Source organism: Lynx canadensis, chromosome A2 (genome assembly GCF_007474595.2).
Source record: "Lynx canadensis isolate LIC74 chromosome A2, mLynCan4.pri.v2, whole genome shotgun sequence".
NCBI classification, from domain to species: Eukaryota; Metazoa; Chordata; class Mammalia; order Carnivora; family Felidae; genus Lynx; species Lynx canadensis.
The window spans coordinates 18745980-18763935 of record NC_044304.2 but is presented as its reverse complement, the minus strand read 5'-3'; the positions used below and the strand labels follow the sequence as shown (position 1 = coordinate 18763935).

At 56.2% G+C, this 17956-nt stretch overlaps 1 protein-coding gene across 12 annotated transcripts; it reads left to right on the top strand.

The window, feature by feature from the left end:
* The first annotated feature begins 3470 nt into the window (after positions 1-3470).
* Positions 3471-17030, top strand: MST1R (macrophage stimulating 1 receptor). 12 transcript variants are annotated; one of them, XM_030306801.1, is made up of 20 exons: positions 3471-4953; positions 7839-8027; positions 8108-8236; positions 8414-8584; positions 8889-9049; positions 9413-9578; positions 9692-9828; positions 10259-10420; positions 10517-10610; positions 10769-10978; positions 11079-11225; positions 11305-11467; positions 11614-11715; positions 11791-11997; positions 12360-12440; positions 12592-12773; positions 12857-12966; positions 13232-13397; positions 13805-13941; positions 16454-17030. In XM_030306801.1, exons 1-20 carry the CDS (start codon positions 3721-3723, stop codon positions 16707-16709), a joined length of 4203 nt encoding a protein of 1400 aa, XP_030162661.1. In that variant the 5' UTR covers positions 3471-3720; the 3' UTR covers positions 16710-17030. The 12 variants fall into 12 exon arrangements, with proteins under 12 accessions (XP_030162661.1, XP_030162666.1, XP_030162665.1 ...); XM_030306806.1 differs by having other exon boundaries at positions 10766-10978; positions 11632-11691; positions 11794-11997; XM_030306805.1 differs by having other exon boundaries at positions 10766-10978; positions 11632-11691.
* The last annotated feature ends 926 nt before the right edge of the window (positions 17031-17956 follow it).

Below are 17956 nucleotides of genomic sequence, written 5' to 3'. Positions count from 1 at the left end.
GTATGTAGCCCTAGACCTCTGGGGAAATTGTCCCAGCTTGGTCTTCCTCATGAAGGGCTATCCACCTCGGCATCTGTGCTTTTGGCCAGTGCATTCCTCAGAACGTCCCCAGGAGTGAGCTGGAGGGCCTGCAGGAAGAGCCAGCTGACTTCTGGGGCAGGGGTGGACCCTGCCCTAGGAAGGGCAGATGCTGCTAGGCACACCGGGCCCTCTTCCGCCACCCTGGCATTTTCCAGCCCACAGGGGTCACTGTGGACATCTCAGGAGGCTCAGCAGTGAAGGCCCAGACCCCTCCACTCTGTCCTGAGACCCTCTTTGGACAGAGCCCAAGGCACAGTACAGAAAGCCTCTATCTTGCTGCTGGGGGGCTTTCCCAGTTCTGCCACAGCTTAACCATCTCATTGGCTAGGAGAGCAAAAGACCTAGGAAATGTTTATGGGAGAAAAGTGTCCACTGAATGTGGTCTTCAGACTGTAGAGTAAATCACCCTTATGCAGTCTCTGAGAGCTGGGCTAAGATACTCTGCCACTAAAACCAACCCATGTTGGAAAATATATTTGGTGGGTAGCATAGGGTACACTGGAATGGTTCTACTTACTGTCCCAGGAAATGGGATAGCCCCTGCCCTTGGCCCTATCCTAGATTATATTAGAATGGATATGGCAGCAAACCACCTGCCTAGACCCCAAGGCGCGTGGGGAACAGCCACAGGCTTGGCGGTGCTGCTCGCCCTGCACACGTGCCCTGGGTCTCTTTTCTGCCTGTTCCTGCTGCTGTTTCTCCCCTTGATCCTGGCCAGTGCACCAAATCACTGCCTCTGGGGCCAGGGTGATTCCAGGCCAGCAGTCCATGGCTGCTATTGGCATTCCTCTGGTCAGTGGTCAGCCCCTAGATACTCCTGTTGGCTACTGTGATTCTTGTAGGACTCTCAGCACCTCTGCAGTTTAGCACCTATTCTGGGTAGGTGTGGAAATGGGTGGTCACAATTAGGTGAGTGTGTGTACCTAGGACAGTAGGCACCTGGAGTGTGGGCTTATCTGTCTGGGGATCAAGGAAGGAATAACAGGCCAAACAGGGAAGGTGTTCCTAGCGGAGGAACCAGCATGTGCAAAGCGAAGGACCTGGTAAAGAGCCTGGTATTACTGGTTTAAGTGAAGCTGGAGGAGTTTTCAAGGCCTAGGTTTCTTGAACTCCAGGTAAAAGTCTGGCAGTGGGGAGCCATTGAATTTGTTTTAAAGCTGCAGAGTGATATGGTCATATTGTAGTTAGAGACTGCTGTCACTCAGATGATCTCTTTGGGTTGGAGAAAAAGGCTGGCATTAGTTCTCGTTTTTGTTTTTGTTTTGGAGTAGTGTTCAGAGGGATGTGACAGCCAAAAAGGGAAAAGAGGGCACTCCTTCAAGGTGATAGATACTGGGGCAGTTGGGCAGGTCCTAAACCAAATATAGGCCAGGCCTTGTGAGTTCAGCTTGGAGGGAGCACTTATACTTAACACTCCAAGGCCCCACTTCCCCCACATGGTTTGCCTGCCCTGCTCCTGCAGAGTGGGCAGAGGGGGAAGGAGGAAGGGGTGCTCCCGTGGATGCCGGTTCTCAAGGACCGGGGTTGTCCACCAGGGGACGCTGTTCTGGGGCTAGCCAACATCTCGGCCACATGGTGGCAGCAGAGAATCAACTGTTGACTGCTGCACCCCAATCCTCAAAACGAGTGGACAGGGTGATCAAGGAGGGTCCTTGAAGTCTCCTCCCAACCTACAGAAGTCTCTCCGAATGTAGTACCGGGACCCAAGAAACTGTCTCAGCGCCAGCGGAGAATGTTTCATTTCAGTTTCACCCAGCATGAGTGTCTTTAATCATGTTGACTGTGGAACACATGATTTTTTTTATGGGTATTTATTCATTTCCGGGCCAATTCTAGTTAGAGAAGGGAGTGCCATTTATGATGCCTGAGGCTCTGAATCCTCCCAGCACTGGGTGTGGCTGCCCAATCCTGTTTTCTCTCTCTCCCAGGTGCTCACTGAGCTCCAGCCCCAAGGGGGAGGGGAGTTCAGCACTAGGAATGGGGAAAGTGGGGAATCAGGTATTCAGAGTCAGCTGTGCTAGAGTGGGTATAGCATATGATCTGTGGGACCCACAAAATGGACCAGGCATTGACTGGATCAGGAGGGCTTCCTGGAGGTGGTGCCATCTAAGCTGCAAGAGAAGGAAAGGAAAAAGGTGCTCCTGGAAGGAGGAACAAGGAATATTGTCTGGATAGGGGAGTAGAGGAGATACAGCTCCAAAAATCAGGCTGAATGAATCCTGCTGGGCTGAAAACTCCTCTCTCCCCCACCCCTCTTATGCTCCAAAGCCCTGGGACCCACAGTTCACAGGTCCCTCAGACCTCAGTGTAGGGCCACCCTATGAAGCTTCCCCTCCCTCCAGGGTTAAGGCCCACCTGGCTAAGGGGGCTGTCAGGCTGACAAGGTCCCCCAGAGCCCCCTTTAAATGTTAGGAAGAACCAGTTATCAAGGAGCAACCGCTGAAGTCCATGTACAAGAGGCAAGGTTGCCTCTCCTCCCCCCAACCCCATATGCCTCACTCAGACTGAAGAGACAACTGTGGGCAGTCACCTAGTTAGAACTATATCCTCATTTCAGGGATGGAGAGACTCAGGCCCAGCATAGCTTACAGAGCAGGTTAGAGGTGCCCTGTCAAAGCCCATGTTTCCCCCATATCAGAGGGGCACTGCAGCACAGCCAGCAAAGGCAGCCAGCACTGTGTGTTTTGTTAGTCCCATCCTGCAGCTTCCGCCTACTGAGGCAGTGGTGGAGGGACCATAGCTAGGGTTGGGCCTCCCCATAAGCTGCCTCTCCTCTGACTCTAATGTCCAGCCAGCAGGGTAGGTCCTAACTCATAACCTCTACCGCTTTGGGCAGGCAGGGGACAACGCATCTTGCTGTGATACCATCCAGTCATTGACATCCCAGGGCAGGCCCAGAAAAGGATGGCCCCTGCCCTGAGAGGGTTTCACTACTCCCGGGGGCCCCCACCTCTCCCCTCCGGTCCTCCACACATTCTTGGTCTCTCAGGGGCCTCCAGGCCCTGTTCTGGAACCAGCGTCTGAGTGTGTTGGCTGTATACTGGTGCCAAGGGCAAAAATAAGCCAGGTGGTCCTCAAACCCTCACTGGTGCTGGGGTGACTTCCGACCCCTCCTCACTTCAGCCCAGTCTGTCGTGATTTGCGGGAAGGGAAGGCTCAGACTTTCCTACCTCTCTCTGGGCCACTCCAGGCACACTCACCACATGCCACTGAGAAAAACGCCCCCAAGAGAAGGTGTAGGTAACAGGCTTTCGAAGGCCTGGAGAGTCGGGTGGGAGGAGGGGCTGGCTAGGCCGAGCCTTCAACGGGCCCCGCCCACAGTTCCGCCCACGCACCCTGGCCCAGCCGGCCCCGCCCTGCGCCCTCCTGCCGACTTTGCTCAGAGTGCCTGCTTAGAGCAGCAGCTGGGGCAGGCAGGTGAGGGGGCCTCTTCGTTCACTGGCGGTGTGTATGTCCACCTGGTGCCAGGTGCTCAGACCCGAGGGCAGGGGAGGGCGCTGGACATCACGCTGGGGGTGGGTCAGCTGCCCGAGGGCTTTCAGGACCGGCTGCGGACTCAGGTCCCAACCGGGACCTTGAGTCTGCTCCCAGCCAGGCCCAGGCCTCCAAGAGTCCCTGCAGGGGCCCAGGTGGGCCTCGATGGAGCTTCTCTCGCCGCCGTCACAGCCTTCACTGTTATTGCTGCTGCTACTGCTGCCACCACTGCTGGCCAGAGAGTCCTGGCAGTGTCCGCGCACACCCTACGCCGCCTTGCGCGATTTTGACGTCGAGTACAAGGTGCCCAGCTTCTCGGCCGGAGGTCCGGTACAGGCCATAGCGACCTACGAGGGCGGCAGGGACGGGAGTGCCGTGTTCGTGGCTACACGCAATCGCCTGCACGTGCTTGGGCCTGGCCTGCAGCCAGTAGAGAGCCTGGCCACAGGTCCTGTTGGAGACCCGGGCTGTCAGACGTGTGCGGCCTGTGGCCCGGGCCCCCACAGCCCGCAGGGAGACACAGATGCACAGGTGCTGGTGCTGGAGCCAGCTCTGCCTGCACTAGTCAGCTGTGGCTCGAGCCTGCATGGGCGCTGCTTCCTGCACGAGCTAGAGCCCCAAGGGACAGCCCTGCACCTGGCACCGCCAGCCTGCCTCTTCTCCGCCAACCACAACCAGCCCGAGGACTGCCCTGACTGTGTGGCCAGTCCTCTGGGCACCCTCGTGACCGTGGTTGAGCAGGGCCATGCCTCCTACTTCTACGTGGCATCCTCACTGGATGAGACGGTGGCCTCGAGCTTCAGCCCCCGCTCAGTGTCCATCCGGCGCCTCAAGGCCGATGCCTCAGGATTCGCACCGGGGTTTGCCGCGCTGTCCGTGCTGCCGGAGCACCTCGCTTCCTATCCTATCCAGTACGTGTACAGTTTCCGCGCCAGAGCCTTTGTCTATTTCCTGAAGGTGCAGCGGGCCAGCGTGGCAGCTGCCCCGGAAGCCTTGCACACACGCCTGGCACGGCTCAGCGCTGCTGAGCCCGAGCTGGGCGACTACCGCGAGCTCGTTCTCGACTGCCGATTCGCACCCAAACGCCGGCGCCGCGGGGCCACTGAGGGAGGACAGCCCTACCCAGTGCTGAGGGCGGCCCACACAGCTCCAGTGGGCAGCAAGCTAGCTGCTGAGCTGAGCATCGCTGAGGGCCAAGAAGTGCTATTTGGCGTCTTCGTGGCTAGCAGAGACAGCAGTCCCGGTGTGAATCCCAACTCTGTCGTCTGTGCCTTTCCCATCGACCTAGTGGACACTCTCATCGAGCATGGTGTGGAGCGCTGTTGTGAGCCTCCTGTCCCCCCTGGCATCCGGCGAGGGCTCGACTTCTTCCAGTCGCCTAGTTTTTGCCCCAACCCGGTGAGCAGAAAGAAGGGGCCCTCACCTGTGAGCAGGTGGTAGAATCCAGCAAGAGGGTCTGGGAGGGAGGGAGAAGGGCAGGAGGGAAGACGTTTTCTCTTCCACCCAGTTCCTTAGTGCTGGGGGCAGGTGGGGGTGTGGAGGGCGTGAGGGAATCAGCCAAGCACAGGCTATACTGGAGGCTCACCTACTAGCCAGACTAGTCTCTGTTTCTCCTCCATTTTGCTCTTTCACTCTCTTAGGTACTATGGCCTCTGATTTTTTTAGGTAGTTTCCTAGATTGTGTGAGAAGCAGATTGCATCACAACTGTCTGGCAGAGACACTGCCTAACTCCGGTACAATGATCCCCTCCTACCTGCCCACCACACATACCCTCAAGGACATACACAGAGAAACAGCCCCCCACACAAGCAGATGCTAACAGATTCACACAGATACGGCTGCTCACCAACACAGTTTCTCTTTCCCTTTGGAAGCACTGTTTTGTTCCGCTTTCCAAAGAGGGTGGGGCAGGAGTTGTCAGAGGATGCCCCCACCCCATTCCAGGGAGCCTCCTGGGCCTTGGAAGTTTGGGGGCTTGTCAGAGAGCCTGCATGGCTTGGGCTTCACAGACACACTCGTCCCTGATTGTCCTCTGTGGAGTGACTGGGGGAGGACCAAGGACATGGTGGGAAGGCAACTTGGCTCTAGTAGATTCCAGGAAGCTCACCCCAGTCTTGTGCAAACAACTGTAAACATCTGGGGATGAGTAAAGGCTTAGGAGGGGCTGGTTGGAAGTGGTTCACCATGAAGGAGTCCCAGACTTTCTTTCACTATGGTTGGGGCCCTGCTCTAGTTCCCCATCTCACCCCAAGTAAGAGGTCTCCCGGCCATCGCTGAATTGGGGGCTTTTCCCAGCAGACCCTACCCAGGTTCTCTCCAGCCATGGTGTCAGGGAGCTGGAACAGAGACAAACAGGACATTCCTTAAAATGCTAAGGACAAAACCCAAACTGAGAGCCATGGAAACAGTCCTACCCTAGCTTGTAAGAGGTAAAACCAAGACAATGGGGTGAACAGCACTGGATAAGTGCTGGATAAGTGAGCTCACTCACTGGATAAGTGAGCTCACTCACAGTCACTGCTCTGAGTCTTTGGCTGCCCTGTGGCTCTGCTACTTCTGTGACGTTCCCCACTGACTCCTTTCTGGCTCTTACTAATGCCTCAGAGGTGGAAGGAGAATGTACGAACAGCGAGGAGTAGGGCATCTCCAGCCTCCCTCCCTCAGCTGAGTCCATCTGGGTTGAGGAGGCCCTACGGGGGGAGAGCCCTCGTCAGGGCCTGGGCAGCCCTGCCTGCCCTCCTCTCTTCCTTCTGGGGGAGTCTGAACCTCTCACGGACTTGGCTGGTGGTCAGTGGGTCAGAAGACATCCAGCATGAGTTGGCAGTGCTAGGTTCGAGGAGGACTGATCTCAAGATGGCCCACAAGCTGGCCAGGGAGGTGTGTGAACCAGCCTGTACAGTGTTTGTCCAGTGACTGGGCATGTAGCCTCCAGGGCAACACCCACTGTGTGCTGATTGTGGCTGGCCTCAGGAAGCCTGTGGGACTCTGAGCTGGCACCTACCTTCCATGGGTTCAGGTGGGATTTGACTCTGGAGCAGTCACCCTCCTTTGTGGGGCACTGGACACTTGAGTCATGCTCTTAGGAGCCACAGGCTGGCTTATAGACAAACCTGAAAACCCAGAGCTAAGTCCTAGGACCCAGGGGCAAGCAGACAGAGGTGTGGTCCTGATCAGGGTAGGGCCTCTTTGCCACCCCTCAGCCCCACCTGTTCCTGAGTCATGCTAAAAACACCCGCTGGCTTCCGGCTAAGGTCAGGCCCCTTTCCTGCCTCAAGTGAGGACAGAGTCCCAGTTCCCACCCATCCAGGCTACAGACCTAGAGTGTGTGGAATTTCTGTGCCCAGCTCTGCACCCCCAGGGCTCCTGATCAGCACTGAGGTCTCAGGACTAGGTTAAGCATACTTGGTTTGATGGGAGCCCCAGGGCTGGCAAGGGAATGTCGCAAGCCCCAAGGCTACTGAGCCCTGCCTGTGCTTTGCACCCAGCTCCAATGCCTTGCATCATACCCTGATATGATTTCCCAGAAGCTTCCACAGTCCTGCCTTGGTGCCTTGAGTGCAGTCCCCCAAAACACCTTCCTATTAAGAACAGGTGACAGGTGTTTCCCAATCCCTGGGGCCTAGCCTTCAGGCCTTGGTTTTTCCCTTTTGTATCTGAAGGGGATTCAGGTTGCAGCTGGAGGTACAGGAAGATCTTTGGAGTCTCAGGGAGAAGAACCATGTTACCAGCCCCATGCTGGCCAATTAACTTCAGAGTTTAGCCACCTTAGGCTGGAGAGAAACTGAAGCCCCCAAAGGGGACAGGGTTTGCTGAAGTACAGGGAATAACCAGCAGGGGGCAGAAGAGGACTCTGCTCAAGAGCTCAGACTTCTTGCCTGGCTCCTCTCCTGAGGGCCTATAAGGCCTTGGACAAGTGACCAAACGGTTTCTGAGCTCATTTCCTTATCTGCAAAATAGGGGTGTTGAAAGCACCCACTTTACACAGTGGTTGTGAGGCAAGAATGAGGTTGGGTCTGTGAGACTCTAAGTCATTATCAGAATGGACATGGCAGGTCAGGGCAAGGCATAGCAGACGCTGCCCTTCCAGCCTGGGCCTTCCTTCCTGGACTTACTACCTCTGAGAGCCCCATAGGTGGGAGGGGGTGGGTAAGTGGCAGACCTGGAGTCTTATCTAGCCAAGTCAGGTAAGGGATGGGGGTTTGGGCTGCTGTGGTCACTGACAGAGATCCCAAGGGGTCAATGTGTGAGGATGAGCCCTGACTCCTTACCCGACTCTCCTCAGCCTGGCCTGGAGGCCCCCAGCCCCAACACCAGCTGCCATCACTTTCCTCTGCTGGTTAGCAGCAGCCTATCACGTGTGGACCTCTTCAACGGGCTATTAGGACCAGTACAGGTCACTGCACTGCATGTGACACGCCTTGACAATGTCACAGTGGCCCACATGGGCACAACTGATGGGCGCATCCTGCAGGTAGGACCCCCATCTCCACAGCTCCTTGTTCCTGGGTCCCCTTCCCCATTTCCATTTTGCTCACAGCTAACCTATCCCAGGTGGAGCTGGCCAGATCTCTCAACTACTTGCTGTATGTGTCCAACTTTTCACTGGGCAGCAACAGGCAGCCCATACAACGAGATGTCAGTCGCCTTGGAGACCACCTGTTCTTTTCCTCCGGGGAACAGGTAAGGTGGGACTAGGGTAGGGCCTGGGGCCAGGGCTGTGGAAACAAAGCCTCCCCATCTAATCCAGGGAGGCACTGACATACAGGTCTCACCACCCTGACCTACAATGGGACCAGGCAGTCTCTGGGTCTAGTTCTCCCTCCAGCCACCCCTGAACCACCCCTCTGCCACTCCAAGGTCTTCCAGGTACCTATCCAGGGCCCTGGCTGCCACCACTTCCTCACCTGTGGGAGTTGTCTGCGGGCACAGCGTTTCATGGGCTGTGGCTGGTGTGGGGGCATGTGTGGCCGGCAGAAGGAGTGTCCTGGCTCCTGGCAACAGGATCATTGTCCACCTGAGCTTACTGAGGTATGACTTGCTTGGCAGGGCCCAGGTAAGGGTGGGACAATCTGGGCCTGGAGTGGGGGTCAGCATGTGTTAACCATGATCCTCAGGCCTGGAATGTCCCCAATATCAACAAGGAGGGTATTCTTGTCAGAGGGGATGGCACATGCAAAGACTTAGAGGCAGAAAAGTGCCTGAGTGAGGACTACAAGTGACCTAGGAGACTTGGAGGGAGGGCAGGCAAGGGGCATAGCAGAACACTCTGGGAAAAGCAGACAGCTGAGAGCCCGGATGCACACAGGGACTCAGGCTCTCTCCCTCTCTTCAGTTCTACCCCCAGAGTGGACCCCTAAGGGGCAGCACAAGGCTGACCCTGTGTGGCTCCAACTTCTACCTGCGCCCTGCTGATCTGGTGCCTGAGGGCACCCATCAGGTCACCGTGGGCCAAAGTCCCTGCCGACTGCTGCCCAAGGACAGCCCAAACCTCAGGTACAAGCTGGTCTCTGCGCTTCCTGTCCCTGACAGGGGTGACCAAGCAGCCCCTTCCCTGTGAGACCCTGTCTTCTGCTTACTGGGGGCAAGGAGATATCAGGCAAACTGCAGTGACTCTGGTTGCTTGGTGTCTAAGGAGACCTCTCTGTCCCTGCTTGAGCCTACATATGCCCTACCTGTCTGTTGAGTCATGGAACTGGGCAAGGTTAGTCCCTGCCTCACCAGATCCTGCTTACCATGGAGGAAGGCACGAGTAAAGAGATACCATCCTCAGGCTCAGAGGAGACCTGTGGTATGTAGCAGGCATACAGCCAGGCCTGTGTGACCCCTGGCTGACCTTGGGTTCCCCTGGTACCCTAGCCCAGTGCCCCGGAAAGACTTTGTAGAGGAGCTTGAGTGTGAGCTGGAGCCCTTGGGCATGCAGCCAGCCGGGCCCGCCAACATCAGCCTCACTGTGACCAACATGCCACCAGGCAAGCACTTCCAAGTGGATGGCACCTCCATGCTGCAAGGCTTCTCTTTCATGGTGAGGCCACCTTGCCTTGTCTGTACCCTTGGCCAGCCAGGCAATGTGGGCAAGGAAGGGCTTGGAGTGGAAGGCCTTTTATGCCAAGCTAAGCCACCTCTATGTCTTCTTAGGAGCCAGTGCTGACAGCAGTAAAACCCCTCTTTGGCCCACGGGCAGGGGGCACCCGCCTCACCTTTGAAGGCCAAGGCCTGTCTTTAGGCACCAGTCAGATGGTGCTGGTCAATGGGACTGAGTGCCCACTGGAACAGTAAGTGCCAACATGCAAGGGGAGGGGAGGCCACAGGGTTCCCCACTCAGGGAGCCCTTACCAGGTGGGCCTTGGATCCTACCAGGGCAGAGAGAGCAGAGCTCAAATGGTCAGTGTAGGGAGCAGGTCCAGGAGGAAGGGTCTGTTGCCCCCTCCAGCCCACGGGTGGTTTGGGGATGGTGAGAGAGCCCATCACAGAGTTAATTGGCTCTAGCCAAGGCTTTGGGGAACCTTTTCTGCCCTGCCTTCTTCTTGGAAGCCTTAAAGACCCTGTCTTCAAACAGACTCATTGATAATGGGCAGGGTGGGAAGATGACCAACAGAAGAACTGAGAGGGATTGGCAGACCTTAAAGGAGGTGGGTCTGGCCATCACCTGGAGGGTGATCCTGAGACCAATCCTCCCACCCCTACCCCCACCCCGTTCTGCAGGGTCAGCGAGGGGCAGCTCTTATGTACTACGCCCCCTGGGGCTGCTATGGCCAGGGTTCCCATTCACCTGCAGGTGGGGGGCGCTGTGGTGCCAGGCTCCTGGACCTTCCACTACCTGGAAGACCCCATTGTGCTGGGCATCAGCCCCAACTGTGGCTACATGTAAGTGCCACCCCCTTGCCCACTCTGGTCTCCTAAGGAATGAGGGAGGCAGCCTCAGAGAGCACCCCAAGCCCACCACATTGCTTTTCTCCACAGTGGCTCCCATGTCACCATCCATGGCCAGCATCTGACTTCAGCGTGGCACCTAGTGCTGTCATTCCATGATGGGCTTATGGCAGTGGAAAACAGGGTGAGCTGTCACTGGCAGCTGCCAAATGGACACTAGCCAGGAGGGAGGAAGCCTGGATCAATCCTCTAAGTTCTAGCTCTACCCCGTGCTGGGCTGAGGAGACTGGGGTGGCCGTAGGTGGGATGCCTGGCTAACCACTCTTGCATGGGCCCTAGCAGTGTACAGGGCACCTCCCGGAGCAGCATCGGTGCCGCCTGCCCGAATATGTCGTCCGAAGCCCCCAGGGGTGGGTAACAGGGAACCTGAGTGCCTGGGGGGATGGAGCTGCTGGCTTCACGCAGCCCGGCTTTCGCTTCCTGCCCCCACCCCATCCACCCACCACTGACTTTGCCCCACTGAAGCCCGAGGAGCACGCTGTTAAGTTTGAGGTAAGTGTGGGGGATGGAGGTCAGGGACGGTGAAGGGTTAGGGCTGAAGCCTTGCCCAGAGGAGATGGGGGCACTGGCCAGTCCTTATGACTCTCTGCAGTATATTGGGCTGGGCGCTGTGGCTGATTGTGTGGACGTGAACGTGACCGTGGGTGGTAAGAGCTGCCAGCATGAGCTCCGGGGGGATGTGGTCATCTGCCCTCTGCCTTCCTCCCTGCAACTTGACAAGGATGGCGCCCCACTGCAGGTAGGCAGCTCAGCTGGCTCTCCACATGAGACATGGGCCAGGGCTTGCAGGCTGGGCCTGAGCTGCCACCTGCCCCCAGGTCTGTGTGGATGATGGATGTCACATCCTGGGCAGGGTGATACGGCCAGGCCCAGAGGGGGTCCCACAGAGGCTACTCCTTGGTGTCCTGCTGGCCCTGCTCCTGCTTGTGGCTGCACTGGCCGCTGCGCTGATCTTCAACTACTGGCGGAGGAAACAACTGGGTGAGCTCTCCACTCCCCTCCTGACTTGGCCTATACCAAACCATGGCATCTCCAAGTCCTCTTTCTGCCCAGGCCTTGGAGGTCTGCCCATACCTCCTGGGGACTGAGTTTGGAGAGGCTGGCCACCAGGGGCTGTCTTTCCACAGTCCTTTCTCCAAACCTAGATGACCTGGCATCCTTGGACCGGACCACTGGAGCCATCCCCTTGCCTGCACTCCGCTCAGGTTCTGACTACAGAAATGGCCTTGGTGAGACGGGGGAGGTGCTGAAAGCTGGGGCCACACCCTCTGTTCCACAGGCCCCTCACTTCCTCTCCTCCACAGCAGCCCCTGCCACTCATGGTCTGGATTCCACCACACAGAGCCACAAAGCATCCGTCTCAGACAGTGGGGACGGGTCCTGTGTCCCACTGTTGCAGACAGAGTCCATCCAGCTTGGGGACTTAGACTCTGCACTCCTGACCGAGGTCAAGGATGTGCTGATCTCACATGAGCAGGTGGTCACCCACAGGGACAGAATCATTGGCAAAGGTATGGGGGCCAAGCCAGGTGGGGCTGGGGCAGAGATGGAGTCCTGAGATGACATGGACTCAAGGGGCATTTGGGCAGAACTCTGCTCTGGCCTTTCCACCAACCTTTGTGACCTTGGGAATACCACGTAACCTCTCTGAGCCTCCATTTGCTCATCTGTGAAATAGTAATTAGTTCTGTCTTCAGTGGATTCTGGTGCAGATTAAGTAGGCATGGGAGGGGTGCAGGCTCTGTCATTACGTAGCTGCTATTTGTTTTTAATGTCACATCGGCCAGTTGGTGCTCTGAGGTTTGGTTGCCAATGAGAGGGTGTGGTGTGCACCCTGAGCATTGGGGCCCTCTCACCATCTCCCCCTCACCAGGCCACTTTGGAGTTGTCTACCATGGAGAATACACAGACAAGGACCAGAATCGAATCCATTGTGCCATAAAGTCTCTGAGTCGTAAGTAGGGAAGAGGCTAGGAAGATCCCCGTCCCTGCTGTGCTACCACCTTGCTGAGTAACCCTGAACAGGAGAACTTTCTTCTCCATTTCTCCATCTGACCCTGGCAAAGGGTCTTCCTGCCCTGAGTCTGACTCAAGCCACTCTACAGGCATCACAGAGGTGCAGGAGGTGGAGGCCTTCCTGCGCGAGGGGCTGCTCATGCGTGGTCTGCACCACCCAAATGTGCTGGCTCTCATCGGTATTGTGCTGCCCCCTGAAGGGCTGCCCCAGGTGCTGCTACCCTATATGCATCATGGAGACCTGCTTCAGTTCATCCGCTCACCCCAGCGGGTCAGTGCTCGGGTCAGGAGACTTGGGCAGCAGCTGGGGATGAGTTGCTATGCCCTTGCCTACCGACCCACCTGTGCCCCTAGAACCCCACGGTGAAGGACCTCATCAGCTTCGGCCTTCAGGTAGCCCGTGGCATGGAGTACCTGGCAGAGCAGAAGTTTGTGCACAGGGACCTGGCTGCTCGGAACTGCATGTGAGGGGCCGGAGCATTTGGAGTGAGGGAAGGGGGCAGGGCACCAGGGTGCACAGCTGCCCAAAGGCATCTCAGGGAAGGCCCCATGCTCCAGCCCTTGCTGTACAGCCCTGGGCATGTCCTCCCCTCTCTGGGCCTCAGTTCTCCTATCTGCCCAGTGCAGGCTTAGATTGGACACGGTGGCTCTGAAACCCTGTGAAGGCCTGGAGTAAATGGGTTTAGGGCCAGGTGGGGGCCAGTCCTGAGTATGATCCCCTGCTCTCAGGCTGGATGAGTCATTCACAGTCAAGGTGGCCGACTTTGGCCTGGCCCGTGGTATCCTGGACAAGGAGTACTACAGTGTTCGACAGCATCGCCATGCTCGCCTCCCTGTCAAATGGATGGCACTGGAGAGCCTGCAGACCTACAGATTCACCACCAAGTCTGATGTGGTGAGGCCCCACCTGCCCCAGAGTCCACATGGCCTCAGTGTCCTGGGAGAGCACTTGGCCTTGCCCTTTTAGGTCCAGATGATGATCTGAGCCCAGGGAATCCCTAAGCTGAGCAGCCCCCGCAGCCCATTTGCCCACCTCTTGAGCAGGTCTAAGATAGAGCCCTCTTGCCACGGCAAGAGGGGGCTCTGAACTCATTGGCTCCTTGCAGACAATACAGGACCTACAGGCCCAACTCTGGGCAGGGTCTGGTGATGCGAGGAGACTGAGGAAAGATGCGTATGAGATACTGAGGAGCGGGCTCTGATTGATTTCCAGCTGGAGGACTCTAGGAGATAGAGGACCTGGGGGGCCCACCTGTCCCCAAACTTGGGGTAAGAGTTGAGTCTCCTTTCTCCTTCCCACAGTGGTCATTTGGTGTGCTGCTGTGGGAGCTGCTGACACGGGGCGCCCCACCATACCCCCACATTGACCCTTTTGACCTCACTCACTTCCTGGCCCAGGGTCGACGCCTGCCCCAGCCTGAATATTGTCCTGATTCTCTGTGAGTATGTGGAGGTGGTAGTGGGAGGGAGCTGGGCCCCAGAGACAAGGAAGGGACAGGAGACAGTGTTCTTGCCTGGCTCTCGGACTGATCCTCTGGTTGACCTGGAAAGGGACCCTCTCTGGACCTCAGTTTCCTCATCTGTGGATTGGTTCCCCCAGCATTTGGGGCTGAGTGCTGGGAGGAGATCATGGTTGCCATGGTAACAGTACTCCCCACTCAGAGTCTGGGTTGAGGCCAGTGATTTGATTTCTCAGCACTCCTCACCCCACCCCCGCTAAGGGGGGCCCGTTTTCCATCTTTTCCATTCATTTAACCTCAGAGAGAGGTTCCATTAGCTCCCACACTAGCCCCCACCCCCAACATCTCCCTACTGGATATAGTTTCAGATTCCCTGATCCCAAGGCATGGTGACAACTATGAAACAGTCACTGTGCCTGCCCAGTGGGTCTGTGCCGGGGTTCAGCTTCAGAAGCAGTACACGTGCCTTGTCTGTGCCCAGATCTTTGTGGTTAGAACAGGAAGAACCAGGTCACAGGTAAAGGTAGTTGATGATTCCAATCTCAGACTGTGCTCTAGAAGGGTACGAGTAACCCTTCTTCCCAGCCCCTGCCTGCCTTGGGTTTGATTTTTATTATTCATTTCACTAATGCCTCTGGTTTGAAGTAAGTGAAATCATCTTTACTACCCATCTGCCCCTGGGTCAGGTTCCCTGAAACAGACTCTCACCTGGAGCTATATATACAGGGAGTTTATTGATAGACTGGGGGAACCTGAGTCCTCTGAGTGGGGAGTACTATTACCATGGCAACTGTGATCTCCTCCCAGCCCCAAATGCTGGTGGAACCAGTCCACAGATGAGGAAACTGAGGCCCAGAGAGGGTCCCTTTCCAGGTCAACCAAAGGATCAGTCAGAGCCAGGCAAGCAGAGAGCCCAGGGAAGCAGGACTGGGCAGGTGGAGAAGTTGGGCTGCCATGCAGATGCCGCAGAGGCTATAGCCCATCCTTGGGCTATAGCCCAGGGGGCTGCTTGATCTGGGGTGGCTCTTTGGAGTTTTAAGAAATAACTGCCCCTCGCCCATTCATGCTCTGTCTCTCTCTGTCCCAAAAATAAATAAAAACGTTGAAAAAAAATTTAAAAAAAAAGAAATATATATATATATATATATATATGTATTTTTTTATTTTATATTTTTTAATTAAAAAAATCTTTTTAATGTTTATTTATTTTGGGGAGAGAGAGACAGAGCATGAGCAGGGGAGGGGCAGAGAGAGGGGACACAGAATCTGAAGCAGGCTCCAGGCTCTGAGCTGTCAGCACAGAGCCTGACGTGGGGCTTGAACTCACAAACTACAAGATCATGACCTGAGCTGAAGTCGGCTGCTTAACCGACTGACCACCGACTGGGCACCCAGGTGCCCCTTTTAATGTTTTTTGAGAGAGAGAGAGAGAGAGAGAGAGATAGTGTGTGAGCAGGGGAGGGGCAGAGAGAAGGGAGACACAGAATCTGAAGCAGGCTCCAGGCTCTGAGCTGTCAGCACAGAGCCCAATGTAGGGCTGGAACCCACAAACTGCGGGATTGTGACTTGAGCTGAAGTCAAACGCTTAACCAACTGAGCCATCCAGGAGCCCCAGAGTTTTACGAAATTTAGATCAAGGGGCCAGGTCCTTGTACTGGACATTAATAAGTCACTGGTCATAGTGTGAGCTTGGGGGAGGCAGTTACTTTCTGCCTGGGGTGATTCCTAGGGAGGGCTTTAGCCAAGGGTCAGCAGCACCCACTGGGAGGATGAAGGGGGATCTGGGTGGACCATCACAGCATCCACTAGACCAGACCAAGTCTCTTTTCCACTTGAGGCCTCAGTTTCCTTATCTGTAAAGTTTGGATGATGACAGTACCACCCTCAGAGTCTGAGAATTATGAGATTATTGTGTGTAGGGCACTTAGTGTCATTTAAGGCAGAGGCAGCATTTCCAAGATGAAGAGGCATGTATTGGGGCCCACCAGGTAAACCCACAGAAACAATGGCTGGGCATCCCACATGTCCATGTCTCAGGACTTTTAATCTCCATTTCACTGGACATGGGCTTCCTTCCTAGAAGACCTAAGATGATAACTGATAGCCTGTGAGCTGCTCCTTAAGCTAAGTAAGCGCTTCACAGGCATCCTCCCACCCTATGCCGCCACAGCTCTGTGATCAGAGGAGGATCCAGAGACACAGAGAGGTTAAGAATCTTGCCCAAGATCACATTGCTCAGGTCACACCGGGGCTCAGGAGTCCAAGCTCTTAATTCCTGGGGCAATTCAACCTCTGCCACGGTGGGGAGGCAAGACTGGAACAGCAATCACCATGCTGAGAAGAGCTGCCTCTGACTGGGCAATGCTCTGCACTAGGCCCTGTTACCTGTTCTCGTTCCTGTGCGGCCTGCCAGAGGATTAAGAGCAGGTGGGCATCCCGGAATCTCTGGGTGGGGATGTGCCCTGCCTCTGACATGCCCCTCTCCCCACAGGTACGCAGTGATGCAGCGCTGCTGGGCTGCAGACCCTGCAGAGAGACCCACATTCTCAGCGCTGGTGGAGGAAGTGGAGCACGTGGCGGCCAGGCTGCTTGGGGACCACTACGTGCAGCTGCCTGCAGCCTACGTGAACCTGGGTCCTGGTGCCTCGGATGAGGCGAACATGCACCCAGAACAGTCGCAGACCCCACCTGTGCACAGGATCGCACATCGGCCCTGGCCTTCCTCAGAGCCACCACAGCCCACGTGACCTCTGCCCTAGGCAGGCCCCAGGGATTGGACCTGCCTAGCAGCCAGGGAGTTAATCCCAAACTGTCTCTAGGCCATGCCAGGCCAGGGGCAGCCTGAGCTGGCTTCTGCCCTGTCCCTGCCCCCTTAACTTTCAGGGGTGACAGGAGGGAGCAAGGCACTTGTCCCTTCACTCCAGAGAGGGAGCAGTGAGAATGATCCTTGATGCGAGGAGTATTTATGGCATACCTGGTGTGTGCTTGACCTTCTGGGCACAGGGGACTTAACAGTGACCGCACAGACACTGGCCCTTGAACTAGTAAATGAACCAACGAATCATCAAGTGCAAATTGTGGTCAATGCTATGAAAGAAAGACAGGCTGCTTTGAGGGAATGGAGGCCAGCTTTAGAGAGAGAATAGAGGTGAAAGAAGCCTCCCCAGGAGGTGACATTTCTGCTATAACCCTGTCAGGTAGGAACTGTGCCAGAAGCAGAGGTGGGGGAAGACAGTTTTGGGCAAAGTGAGCAGCACATGCAAAGACTCTGAGGCTGGAAAGGGGTTGGATCAGTAAGAAGGCTCCAGAGAACAGGAAGGGTAGGGCAAGGTGCTAATTCAGGTTACAGGGCCCTGGGGACTTCTTGATGGAACCAAGAGGGGTGGGTTGAGTACCCAGGCATGCAGTAGTCAGAATGGCTTCTCCCACTGCCCAGCCCATGTCTGTCCCTTTCCCCAGGCCCCGGCTGCTCTCAGGGCTCCCTGCTCTGCCTGCAGCTCCCCCCCCCCACACACACACACTGTCAGGACATAGAGACCGGCTCCCTTACCTCAAAGCCTACCAGCATTGCCCTTACAGCCTTGAGAGAGATGAGCCAACAGCAAGGCCTCACCACACTTTTAAGGCACCAGCTTCAAGATGCTAGACTGCCCAGGCTATTTATTCTCGTCAAGACCACTGCACAATAGCCACTAGAGGGGCAGACTCCACTGGAGAGCGAGAACAGTTTCCTCCTTGTACCACTCTTCTCCCACACCCTTGATGCTAAGGGCACAGCTTGGATGTCAGTGACTGGGCCCAGGGCATGCATCATGGTGGTTCTTCTCTCTTACACAGGACCCCTATAGCCTCCCTCCCACCAGTTGGGAGACCCCAGCTCATCCTAAAGGGAGCAAGCTCCCTCTCCTGTGAGTTGCCAACTTTTTGCCCTGTCACACATGTAACACTGGGTTTGAAGCAAGAGCTCCCTGGTAAATAGAGTGGGGGTTTCCTT